This window comes from Esox lucius, chromosome 7, assembly GCF_011004845.1.
Source record: "Esox lucius isolate fEsoLuc1 chromosome 7, fEsoLuc1.pri, whole genome shotgun sequence".
Lineage (NCBI taxonomy): Eukaryota > Metazoa > Chordata > Actinopteri > Esociformes > Esocidae > Esox > Esox lucius.
The window spans coordinates 46,062,891-46,075,408 of NC_047575.1; the positions used below are offsets into that span (position 1 = coordinate 46,062,891).

A 12,518-nucleotide genomic window follows, 5' to 3' on the forward strand; every position below is an offset into this window, starting at 1 on the left:
CACACAGTCTAACGTTAGGTGTTATGTACAGGTACATTACGTCATTACTTTGAGTGTACTAACGTTGAGGGTACTAACACAGAGTGTACTCTGTAGAAGAGTTAACTAACGTTACAACTTTATCTCATAGTCCTTGTGATTTCATTAAATATCTTTTGTCAAGATATAACACTAGGTTCAAGCATAGATATAAAAAAGTGTATTAGCTTTGACTACATGTTGAAATAGCCCTCTAGTCTGATTATGCTTGTATCAATTACGTAAAAGTAGTTTTTTCCAACATCATTCGCAGAGACTGAAATACAATTTAATTGTATTTTGTTTCAGGATTAAAATGTTTGATAACATATAACCGAAATATATTAATTTGAAGATTGAAGTGCCTCTAAAAATAGTTGTAAATGTTTTGGTTACAGTCAGGAATGAGACACTGGTGGTTTAGAAAGCTGCTGAGTGCAGTTATAATACAGACACATGCATACATACACATGCACAGTCATACTCACTGCCTGCCATGGTCAGTTTTTCTTTGAGTAGCCATTGCTTGGTTATATGTGATACAGTAGAGGGCCATCATTAGGAGGTTGATGGTTGAGAATGCTGCTTACTACAGTTACAATATAGTTGATTTGAGCTCTACATGTTACAAAGTGAAACAGGCCTCCCTTTTGCACAAGTTTATAAAGGATTACCATCTATGTATTTTCCATAGATTCAACATACTACACAAATGTGAACATATGTCCAATGTGTGGTGGACCTGTGAGCAACAACTTCAGTGTCAGCTAAACTGTTCTGAAGGTCCTTTGCAAGACCTGTGGGTTCTGCTGTGTAGATCTGACCAGTTTTCATGCAAATCATTGTGATGTATTATCCTTCCTTTGACTTGCATTGTTCAATTTAACAGCATTATTCTAGAAAGTTGAAATTAGTAACTAGAAGTGTTGCATTTTCTACAGCCTGTTGCAGAAAGGTGGCAAGTTTCAATTTTAACCATTTAGAAGTCAGGTCAACATCTGTTTACAGAAATGGATCCAGGGGTCCCTGGGACAAGTACATTTTATAATTCTAGAGTAATGATGTGGTTATGGACTTAAAACATTGTTGGGAGGAATATGTGTTACATGTCTTGGAATTGATTATCTGAAGTCTAATTTAACCTTTATCTTAAAAGATGATTCAATAACATAAATTACAAGTAGAACAGGTCCAAAAGAGCTCAACAGACAATTAAAAAAAGAGCTGAAAGTCAATTAATGTAGTCCAAAATCTTAAAGTCAATGGCATAACCAAAAAATACACAGTTAAATGATTTGCCAGTTAGACAATTAAATAATCACCCCATCAAATATTCAAAACATTACATTCCAGCACTGACAACACTAGACTGTTTTTTTATGTACTGTGTATTCAGCTTTGCCCAGATTCTGTAGGCTTTGGTTTCATCCTATCATGTTTGTATGGCCAGGTGAACACTTCCAAAACACTTTCCTGTTTACTCTTCTCCTACAACCTCAGCTCTTCTTGCATCTTCTCCTACATCCTCAGCTCTTCTTGAAGCTCTTTCCACTATACCAATGCCTTCCAATCTACCCATCTCTTCTCCCTCTACTCCTCCCTCTTCTCTTCTTGCATCTTCTCCTACAACCTCAGCTCTTCTTGCATCTTCTCCTACAACCTCAGCTCTTCTTGCATCTTCTCCTACATCCTCAACTCTTCGTGCTCCGTCTCCTCTTCCTACACCCTCTACTCCTTTCCAGAGTTAAAAAAAAAAAGTCAAATCGATAGGGGAAAACTGTAATATTAAGGAACCCCCATTTTAATTAATGCACCCGACTTGTGGTCAGCAAATATGCCCTCCTCCACTAATTGGGAACTTGCTCCTGTCCCCGCTTTGAATTGCGGGTCTCTTATATTTTATGGCATTAGTATTTTAGCGTTTCCCCCTAATTCAGTTAGAGTAAGCTTTTTAAAAGGTTAAACAGCGGCATACATTTTGTGGGCGTAAAAGAGATTAAACAACTAATTACTAATAACTAATTACAAGTTTAATACTTTGCAAACTCCTAAAAATATTTGCAAACGAGTAATGGGTACTCTCCGCTTGCAAACGCTGCCACTGCAGATTGTTATTTACAATCGTTTTGTCGCAGGTCTAGCGCCATTTGTGTGACAATATTTTATATTGGCAAGTGTAATGAATGAATTGCATGCTTCCAAATATCAAGTTAGATACAAGTATGCAACACTTTTTCACAACTACAAAATTACAGGTTTTGTACATATTTTATACGTCTAGAAAAACTTGCAGCCGTTTTACAAACATACCTATTCCGCATCCAGTAGTAGGCGGCAAAGTACAATGTAGTCAGACTTAATACCAAACGGAAGACGAAGAAGACGGAAGGCGTAACGTAAGCAAAGTTTATTCCGCCACCACAGCAGAAAAAAAATGGCCATACGCTGTTTCTCGGTTTGTAAAAATCTTAACGTCGGCAGATTACAACTATTCTTGTCAAATGATTGCAGGTGAGTGTTTCTAACATGTTTATTTAACTATTTAAACTGTAAACACGTGTTATACTTCGTTAACGCAGCAAGGGTTTTGTGTTTAAGATAGCTTTGCATGCCTTTCGTTGGCTAGCTAGTTGATTAGCGAACAGGCCTAGCTCAGTAGACTAATTTAATTAATCAATTAAACAGTCTAAACACATTGGCTGACACAACATTTGGTTATGTTACACGTTTTAACTGTTGTAACCGCACGTGATCCGCAATAGCGATTTCATGAGATTAAACTGGTTATTTAGATTCTGGTTGCTGATTGGAAGAGACGCGTCCCAGGACGTGTTGTATTGGCTCTCACAGTCACACCTCTGCTTGCTAACGTGTAATTATCAGTGCGCTTTGGTGGCGTCCGAATTATTAAATGTCTCTATCCGCAAACATTGTCCCGTTGCTTGTAAGATATAATTTAGTTTGGTACGGCAGTAGTTAAATTTAGCCTCCTGTGTTTGACCTTGGAAGATTAGTTTCATTTTCAAAATGAGATATCCAGCGGAAGCTTCCGGAGTACGAATGCTGCGGAGCGCACTATGCAGACGAGACCATGCTTCTTTCTTAAAATCGACGTTATTATCAATAAGTTAATTACCATAGACAACTTAAAACATAAGAAAATGCTATTAGTCACTGGCATCAGCTGGTTTGATGTGATGTTGCCTAGCTACAACGCTGGTGACAATTTGGCTGCGTGCACTGAAACACTTTAAACAATGGTCCTTTTAGCATATGAACAGTGAAAAAATGGTTAACCACTGGATTACGTGAGACTACATGACAAAAATAACTAACGACCAGATTCTTCCGACCAACAATCCCCAAGTCTTGGACGTCTGTCCGTGGCTCAAAGTAATTTTTTTATATTGTTTTTGCTCATACTCCACACTTTAGGGGATGTTTTTGATTACTGTGTGAGTGTACTTAGATTTAAAGTACACTCATACATTGGCCATGTTTTATAAAAGCAGAAGAGGGCTGTATAATGAATAAATATTTTCACACGTAAATCAATTGACCACTTGCCTTGTAGAGAAACATCTTTTGAAGAGTTCTCACTAAATCCGTGGTAGCTAGCTTAACTACCCTGTACAAAAAATATACACAACATGCATTTTAGCCACACCTGTCAGGTGTATGGATTATCATTACAGGAGAGAAATGATCAGTGGTATTTGACAGAAATTGGCCTTTTGTGTGTATGGAAAATGTTCTGTGTCTCATGATACATGGGACCAAAACTTTAAATGTTGCTTTCCATATTTTGTTCAGTATAGCTACTTTTCTGTAGCCGTTCTTCTGTCTTGACCAGGCTAATGTTTGGTGAACACAGTACCTTGCTGTGGCTGTTTTAGGAGTTTCATGCACCCCTTGGCGCCGCATGTGGCTGGCTACTAACATTCTGTTGTGTATTTGGTCTTGTCCCCAGGCTAAAGTTTCTGGGAACCAGGTTTATTTAGTCTAAACTGTGTGATAAACAAACAAGAAGCGGCTTGTACAGCAATAGTCCATTGACTGTGTTTGCCCTCTGACTGTGTCAATGTTTACTGCCAAACACCAGTTGTGTAATTCCTCTCAGATCTTAAGAGAATTCAAAGTGATACCGAGATTGCGGCCGTCACCTGGGGTTGTTTACAAAGCCGACAGGAATGGGATTTTGGTTCTGAACAACACTGATTAGGACTAGTACAAAAAACATGCACAGAAGTCTGATAAGGTATTTTTTTAAGAAGCAGACTTCTGCTGGGTTGCTGTTTAGACTGAGGCACCAAGTCAAATTAAAGGGTACGATTTAGATGTTTCTGTTCCTTCCTGATTTGGCTTTCCAGTGCCTTGATTGGCCTTTACAGCACAGCAGCCAAACAGTGGGGGACAGGTGAGGATTGTCATGGTGACGATGATGCCCCAGCCGAGTCAGACACCAGCCATGACGTGACCAACGTGAGACTGCTGGAAACCAGGGCCAGCAAGCTGGAGGACCGGGTCAGGGAGCTCACGGTAAGAGCCCCAAACAACATGAAAAGGGACTTTGAAGATTCCTCAGTAATTGGATGGTTGACCAGTCTGACCTGAACAAGACCTGATAGCAGAAGATTAGTTGGAAAAATCTGAATTGAACTGTAGCCTTTGTCTTGACTTGCTTTCCCAAGCCTTCCCAGATTGCTTTCTATCTATTGATTTCATTGAACTGTCAGAGAACTGTAGCAATTTGCAAAGCAATTGATAAAAACAGTACAAAATGTCTGCCTTCAAACACATTGCAGGGAAGGTTTTATTCATTGATAAGTGTTGTATTTTTACTGAGTCTAAGAACACATCCAGTATTTTTTTGTGGGCAATCCAGGAATCAGGGCAAAACATTTGACATGAAAATATTTATACACAAACAGTTTGACACATTTCGTTCCGCTCTGGAGAAGAGTAATGTTGGTTCAAAAAAAAAAAAAAAAAATGGTGTGGATGATTAGAATCAGTGAGTCATGTATGACAGGCATACTATGCTGCAATATGTTTCAGGAAAGATACAAAAAAGCCTTGGCCGACTCTGACAACGTTCGAAGGAGAACTCAGAAGTTTGTCCAAGACGCCAAGCTTTTTGGTGAGATGTTTAGTCCCCTCCTACCTGTACTCCGTAAAGCCCCCCAGTCAGTGCTGTTTTAACCCCTCCAACCACTCTCCCACAGGTATCCAGAGTTTCTGCCGTGACCTGGTGGAGGTGGCCGACCTGCTGGAGCAGACTACGGGCGACCTACAGGAGGACGAGGGTCAGAGGCTTGGCCAGGTGCAGGACCGGCTACACGGGGTCTTCACCAAGCACGGCCTGGAGAAGATGAGCCCGGTCGGGGCCAAGTACGACCCCTACCAGCACCAGATTGTGTGCCACACTCCGGCCGGGGCCGGGGAGCCTGGCACTGTCGCCGTGGTGAAGCAGAACGGGTACAAACTCCATGGACGCACCATTCGCCATGCTCTGGTGGGCATCGCTGTGATGACGCAGGCTCGGGATTGAGGTGTGTCCTCTCTGTGGGACAGCCCCTTTCAGCTGCACCTTAAAGACATGGCCCTCCAAAAATTATTTCAGTTATACGTTTTGTGTGGAATTGCTCACATCCTCTAGATTGATTATGTACATAAATATTTATGTATTTTTTTTTCTCCTTTTTAAATGTTTTTTTTTTTTTTTGTAGAAGTAGTCCAAGTGGAGACTGGGCCTAATCGTACGAATGTTGGCTGTTAACATTCACAACAGGTCTGTGAGGGAAACACAGGCATTGTAATACCTCATAACACCAGGCTGAGAAAAACCTGAATTCACTCAGTAATGTGGAAGCTGCCTTATCCACACTGCACTCCAGAACTGTGGGGGTTTCTGTGCATGTGAGCAAGTTGGAATTAGGTTCCTGGTGATGTGGGAGGAACTGGTATTTCAAGTGGGGATAGGTCAAATTGAGGGTGTCATCCATATGTTACCCAGGGGCACCTTTATTGTAGAAAGGGGGAAGTAGGTGAAGATGTCTTTGGGGGTGGGGGGGGGGTCTGGAAAGTTGGATAATAGTTTTCCTGCTACAGCTTATTCCTGCAGTCTAGAGCCATAATCTTCGTGCCTAATTGTATTCTAAATATTCCTGGTGCCGTTCTAATTGTTGTGAGTAACACGTGTCAATATACTGCTTTGATATGCCTGAGAATTGACATCTGAATTACAACACATTAATGGGATCATTACATGAAGGTCCAGTTGGTAGCCTAGCGTTGGGCTAGGAACCAAAAGGTTTGCCGAATCACAACCCTAAGCTGGTGAGGTGGGGAGGAGACCTGTTCTGCCCTTGAGCGAGGCAGTTATTTCCTTAACTGATCTCTGTCGTTTGTGTCACCAAGCACCCCTCCAATTTGAAGGGGTTCAGTTAAATGCAGAAGACAAATGAAGGTTGGACATTTGTGTGCTGTTGACCACTAAAATAATATTATCCTTATTATCATGGCAAAATAATGCCATGCGGTTGCCGTCCTCATTTAAACCAGCTATGTTGCTGCATATCTAAGGATACCTCGAGCTGTCTATCCCCCCTGAATAGTGGTTCTTTTTCCAATTTGCGATTACAGCAATATCCTCATTTAGACAATTCAATGGCCTGTTTGGGAGAGTTAAAGTTTGACAGGTCCTCTAACCTGGCTCAAGCTGTTCCGCTATTTCTTGCAATGCTTGCTCAACCAGGAAGTATCTGTTGGCATGTTGGAGGAGAGCACATTCCGTGGCCAACAAACTTCATACAACTTGCTGTCATCTGATCTACCACGAGGATAATCTACAACGTAACGAGAAAAGGCAATCTTGCCTGACATGTACTCTGCTATGCTGAACCGCTTTGCACCTTCGGACACTTACAGGACACCACAACCAAGATCGGAATAAGATTTTAATTAGATGATTAGAGGACTACTTAATAAAAAAAAAAGAGAGAATATGCTTCTCTGGCACTCTGCTAAACATGCTTACTGTAACTTGATCAACCTGAAAAGAGTTGGAGTCTAAATTGGGAGACTACGGGCATTTTACTAAGGGTTATCTAAAGTCAACTTAAATACCAGAGATACAAAACCGATTCATTTGTCAAGAAGTGACAGACTATGTGGTTTAATCAAGTTAATTATGAAACGTACCTCCTGGTAAGTTTTGCTCATCTCTGGCAGCTTAAATGAATCAGCTTTTTGTCACTACACTAGGGCTGCCTAATCCTGGTCCTGAAGGGCTGAATACTTCTATCTAGTGGTTGGTTGGTTGCGTCCAGTGTCCCGGGTCTGAATTAGTCTCTACTAATAATGCTGAAGGAAAAATCATGAAATGACCACCTGGTGCTGGTTTTAGCTGATGGCTAGGATCTGTATCAATTCAACAGTGAAGCCTGTCTCAAACTAGCACTGATCATCTGATACCTGCTTTGAGTATCTTGGAACTTCAAGCTGGTCAAAGCTGTTTTCTTTTCAGCAAGGGAGGATGACAGGATGAAAACCATAAATAATTCACTCCGGGGGCCAACTCTATTACACAGGTGATACTCTGCCTGCACAGGACTAGCTGGGCATGAGATTTGCATGTATGTATTGAGTACAGACACATTGGGTTTGTTTTAGCATTTAACCCAAAGAGCACTTTGTATGATTTAGATGTTGCAGCAATTTTAATCTGTATTTATAGAATGTTATATCAAGTCACTTCAGACTATAAAAGAAGCACCCTGATGATTTAATCATTGATCATTTATTTAAGACTAAGAAGAGTTGAGAGAATCAGTTTTTTTGTTTTTATTAATGATGGCTGTTAATCACAACACTTTCTTTCACCATAGTTATTTTTTTGCTTTAATAAATGTATAGTAATGTTGGTTGCCTTTGTCTTGTGTAAGAGTCTGGATATCTATGGAATCTTTTTCTTCCAATTGAGGGCACAGTCAGATCAGTGAGGAAAAGAGAAATTACAAACGATGAAGGTTGGTCTTTCCTTCAAATGATTGAGTGTTTCTTCTCTAATTGGCTTACGTCTGTCACTGTGACCAGGGCCCTCAAAAGTCTTGACCACAATTGGACTTTTCCAGTTTTTGTGTTGCAACATAAATCCTAATAGATTTAATTAGGAGTTTTTGCTCTGATCAACACAAGTCAATCATGTCAATGTGAAAAATTAAAAGTATGTAATAATTACTCTAATTTGTAATTACTAAAAAAAGATGGTTTACCTTTATCTTGTTTCTGTTGCCAACAAATGGGAGACATGTAAGGGGGAACTAAGACCTTCAGTGAAGAGACAGTTTTGACATTTCAAAATCCTTATCAGCAACTTCCACTATTGAAGTGATGTTACCCTCACCTAATTTCTTGCATCAGGCATATCTGCAACACAAGTTAACATGACAGTTGAGTTGTTATATTTACTTTCATAGTAAAACTGTTTTAAATGAGTTTGCTACCAACTACTCATCATAACCTGTGTTTACAGTGGCTCAAATGTATTCACCCCTCTTGGACTTTTCAACATTTCATTGTTTTTTGCCACTGACCAAAACAAAAAGGTCCATATTGACAAAGTGAAAAATAACATTAAATTAATTATTTTTAGAAAATACATTTTTTGTATTAATTCCTTTGTCGATATTGGGTAGAGGCTCCTTTGGCAGCAATGATTCTATTTGGACTCCGCAATTCTTACCCATTCTTCGTTGGGAAATTGTTCAAGCGCCATGAGGTTGGACCAGGATTCTTGAAGTAAAGCAATTTTCAAATTACCACATATTCTCAATTAGATTGAGGTCTGGAATTTGACTGTGTCACTCCAGGACAATACTCTTTTTGCTTTAGAGCAACTCCATTGTGAATGTGCCTGTATGCTCGGGGTCATTGTCCTGCTGGAAGATTCATGTTCGTCCAAGTCAAAGGTCGATTGCAGACTTGAGCAGGTACATCCTTTACAGTTGCCATATCCCTCTTGGACTCAGTAAGGTGGAAATAAGGACACCTCCGGCCCTAGAGTGGGGTTGTTGGACAATTTTGGTGCCGGGAGACTGAAGGGACATGATGTAAAATGGACCTAATTAATCTGTTTATGTATCTCGCGTGTTCTATGGCAGGTGTAGTCCACATATTGACTTGACAATGTATTTTGTGTCATTTATAAACTAGTTTAGTTCTGGAGGTTCTCAATTACTGTTCTATTGACTGGTATTTTACATGAATGCCTATGGCGAGGGTCGTTTGTTTTCCCCCCAAAAAAAGTGTGAGGAACTTGTTCCCGGATGTGCTGGTCTGATGATACGTTCGTTTTTCTCCAATTCACTGCCAGTACAGTAGATGGCGCCACATTCACTTTCGTTAACGACATTACGTCGCGGAATAAGAACGTTGGGAACCGGACGTTACTTCTGCAGAAAAACAGCACGGTTTGGAGGAGGCGACACGTGTGTAACGCGGTCTGTTGTAAGATAGCACGGTGTAAATAGCAAACGAACTAAACGATAAGTTCTGCATTATCTCTCAAACATGACAAAAATAAAAAAGGAAAAGGTTGTCGAAGAGGAGGCTGGAACGACGGAGACCGGAACGACAGAGAAATCGTATCAAGAGTTAATCGCAAACATTAACCCAATTGCTAATCCGCTGGCTTCGAAGAAACTCAGCAAGAAGCTCTACAAATGTGTCAAAAAGGGTAATTTTAAGACCAGTTTTATATCAACATTGAATACAATTTTAAAATAATATGAAACCGGACGTTACATTTCACTGTAATCTAGGAAGGCAGCCAGGCTGCAAATGTAAACGTAATGGGGATAGCACATGTCCTAGCTAGCTTGTTAGCATGCGAACTACTTTAGCTAATTCTTCTTACTTGGTTCTCATGTCATTTTCAGCATCTAAACTCAAACAAATTCGACGCGGAGTGAAAGAAGTTCAGAAGTTTATCAACAAAGGAGAAACTGGGTAAGTTTACCTGCTAAAAGTTTGAATGTAGCTTTATGCAACGACTCTTTGCTGTTACTGTTTGTTGGGTTGTACCCAAGTATATTCATCCAATTTTGACTCATCCAACGAGGAAACGCACATATGGTCTTCTGTGTTTCTATATTCTCCGTACTACTTACTGTTGGTGCAGCTTGTTTCAATTGTGAGGCTGACTAACTACAACAACTTTGAAACCCAGACAGGTGTGCACGATAATCAGCATACAACATAAAATCCGCAGTGCAACATACCTCTTTCTATTGTAATTGTCTCCTGGTAACTGACCCTCAATAAGCCGCATACACCATAAAATACGAAACAAATGTTGTATAATGTGTTCTAAAGAATGCATGCATTTTTAGTGACAAGTAACTGGTATGGCTTTTTCCTAACCTTGTGACTTGAGTCAGAGCCAGAGTATCGTCCCTGAGTATTTTCAGCTGTCCCTTTTGAAGGTTAGGGTGGTAACAGACCATCTCACCTACTGTGGGTTAATCCTTGTCGTTTAATGTGATTTGTTCACTAGAAGTTGCTGTTTATATCTTGTTTTCACACATGTTAGTAAAGAATACCCTGCCTTAGGGGTCATAGGAAGTTCAAATGTCGTGTATTTTATATATTGTCTTCGGCGTAGCGGTCCAGCCACTGCCTTCAGCTGGATTTGTGTACCAGATGTTGCTGTGACTACCAATCGGATGCATGATCTCCTAACGTCATTTTATCTGCAGGATTGTGGTGTTGGCTGGAGACACACTACCCATAGAGGTTTACTGCCATCTGCCAGTCATGTGTGAAGACCGGAATCTGCCGTACGCCTACATTCCCTCAAAAGTGGTGAGTTTTTAACTGGGGATACACCGACGTATCGTCCTGTAATCGGCATTGCCCGGTTATTGGCAAAAATATAAAAATCAAAATTAATCTTCATCTGCTTCATGTAGCCACCTGAGTTGCAGAGCACATTTCCCATGCTCAGTGCATGTCAATGTCTCCATTATTCGAGGACATGCCTAGTGTTTAACCAGCAGTCACTAAATGGGCGGCGAGTGTATGAACGTGAGGGCCTTCTCTATAAACCCTCCCCCATTGTGTCTCCCCAGGACCTCGGATCCTCTGCTGGCTCAAAGCGACCCACCTGCGTCATTATGATCAAACCCCATGACGACTACAAAGAGTCCTACGATGAGTGTTTCCAGGAGGTCTCTGCCCTGCCCAAACCCCTCTGAATCCCTGTCGCCATCTGACGGACTCTGGACAGGCATGCCCTTGTGGGATTGGAGAATGTCAGACTGTAACACAGAAGCCCGGCTGCAGGGTGTTGCAGTCTGTATATGGAAGTGGGGAAATCATATCCGGTCAAGGAATCCTAATCCATGTCATCAGTTTAATTTTTCAGGTCGTTAAATGTCTGTTAACTGCTGACCTGAAACTGTAGACTGACTTTATTTTCCTTATTTTGTGGGACTCCTATCCTTAGGCCAGAGATGAAGATTCCTATTGAGTACATACTGTTTTATATTGTATTTTCTTTTGTAACTGGTGTTGCTTCAGTGTAACAACATGAGGCACTGTTGGTTGTGTTTTTAAATGTTCATTTTGATGTCCCTTGGATATAAAAATAAATCTACATCCACTGAAGTTTTAAATAAGTAAACAAACATTATGCATTAAGCTCTTTTCCATCTGGATGTTCAGGACTTTGGTTATGTTACAGAGTGCCGAGCTTGTCTTGTGTTCTGCTTTTTCTTTGTATGATCAGACCGAGATCAGAAATCTGTCTCCCTGGGATTATGTGGGGCCTTCTGTGAAATTTTAGGTGGTGTTGGAATGAATAGTTTTGTAGCGACAGGACTGTTAAGTCTGAGTGCCCCCAGCATGCGTATAAACATGAGTAAAGAAGAGGGTGTCACGTTCATTTGGCGGTTACGTGTTTTCTCGTAAGGGGTTAAGAGCCGGCAGGAGAAAGTTATTTTTCAATAATGGATAAGTGAAATGACGAAGTTTCTCGCAGTTAAGTTACTGCTGGTGGATAATAAAAAACATCACTCCAGAAAATAGGCAGACGAAGGTAATGCCAGTAGCCCACAGCTTTAAAACGGCTTCACTGCATATCTGTCATTGTCCCCTGTAACATAGTCCTTTCAGTGGGGGCGTTCCATAACAGCTGATGGCAATGCTGAACCCTCGATGGTGGTAGTGTGGCTCCCAGGTGAGGGACTCGTTAGATATTTTGGCAACTGCCTCCGAAAAAGAATCCAGCTGTGGCCACGTCTCCGTAGGTTGGGGAGCAGTCCGGCGCCCTCTACGCCACATCCTACTGGTAGACATACCTTACTGTGAAGATGCATCCATTACAGGGTATTGAATGTCTCTGGAAAAGGCGTTTATAGTAATACAGTTTAAGCCACAGTAACAGAACCAACATGTTTATGAGATCCTAACTTTAAATTCTATGAAATTGATGTTGA

At 40.8% G+C, this 12,518-nt stretch overlaps 2 protein-coding genes across 2 annotated transcripts; both read left to right on the forward strand.

The window, feature by feature from the left end:
• The first annotated feature begins 2,347 nt into the window (after positions 1-2,347).
• Positions 2,348-7,943, forward strand: grpel2 (GrpE-like 2, mitochondrial). Its single transcript, XM_010871193.5, has 4 exons — positions 2,348-2,529; positions 4,389-4,557; positions 5,077-5,158; positions 5,244-7,943. Exons 1-4 carry the CDS (start codon positions 2,453-2,455, stop codon positions 5,567-5,569), a joined length of 654 nt encoding a protein of 217 aa, XP_010869495.1. The 5' UTR covers positions 2,348-2,452; the 3' UTR covers positions 5,570-7,943.
• A 1,512-nt stretch (positions 7,944-9,455) lies between these two features.
• Positions 9,456-11,710, forward strand: nhp2 (NHP2 ribonucleoprotein homolog (yeast)). The gene is made up of 4 exons (XM_010871194.5): positions 9,456-9,757; positions 9,960-10,029; positions 10,779-10,884; positions 11,151-11,710. The coding sequence occupies exons 1-4, from the start codon at positions 9,592-9,594 to the stop codon at positions 11,274-11,276; spliced, it is 468 nt and encodes a 155-aa protein (XP_010869496.1). The 5' UTR covers positions 9,456-9,591; the 3' UTR covers positions 11,277-11,710.
• Positions 11,711-12,518: the final 808 nt, after the last annotated feature.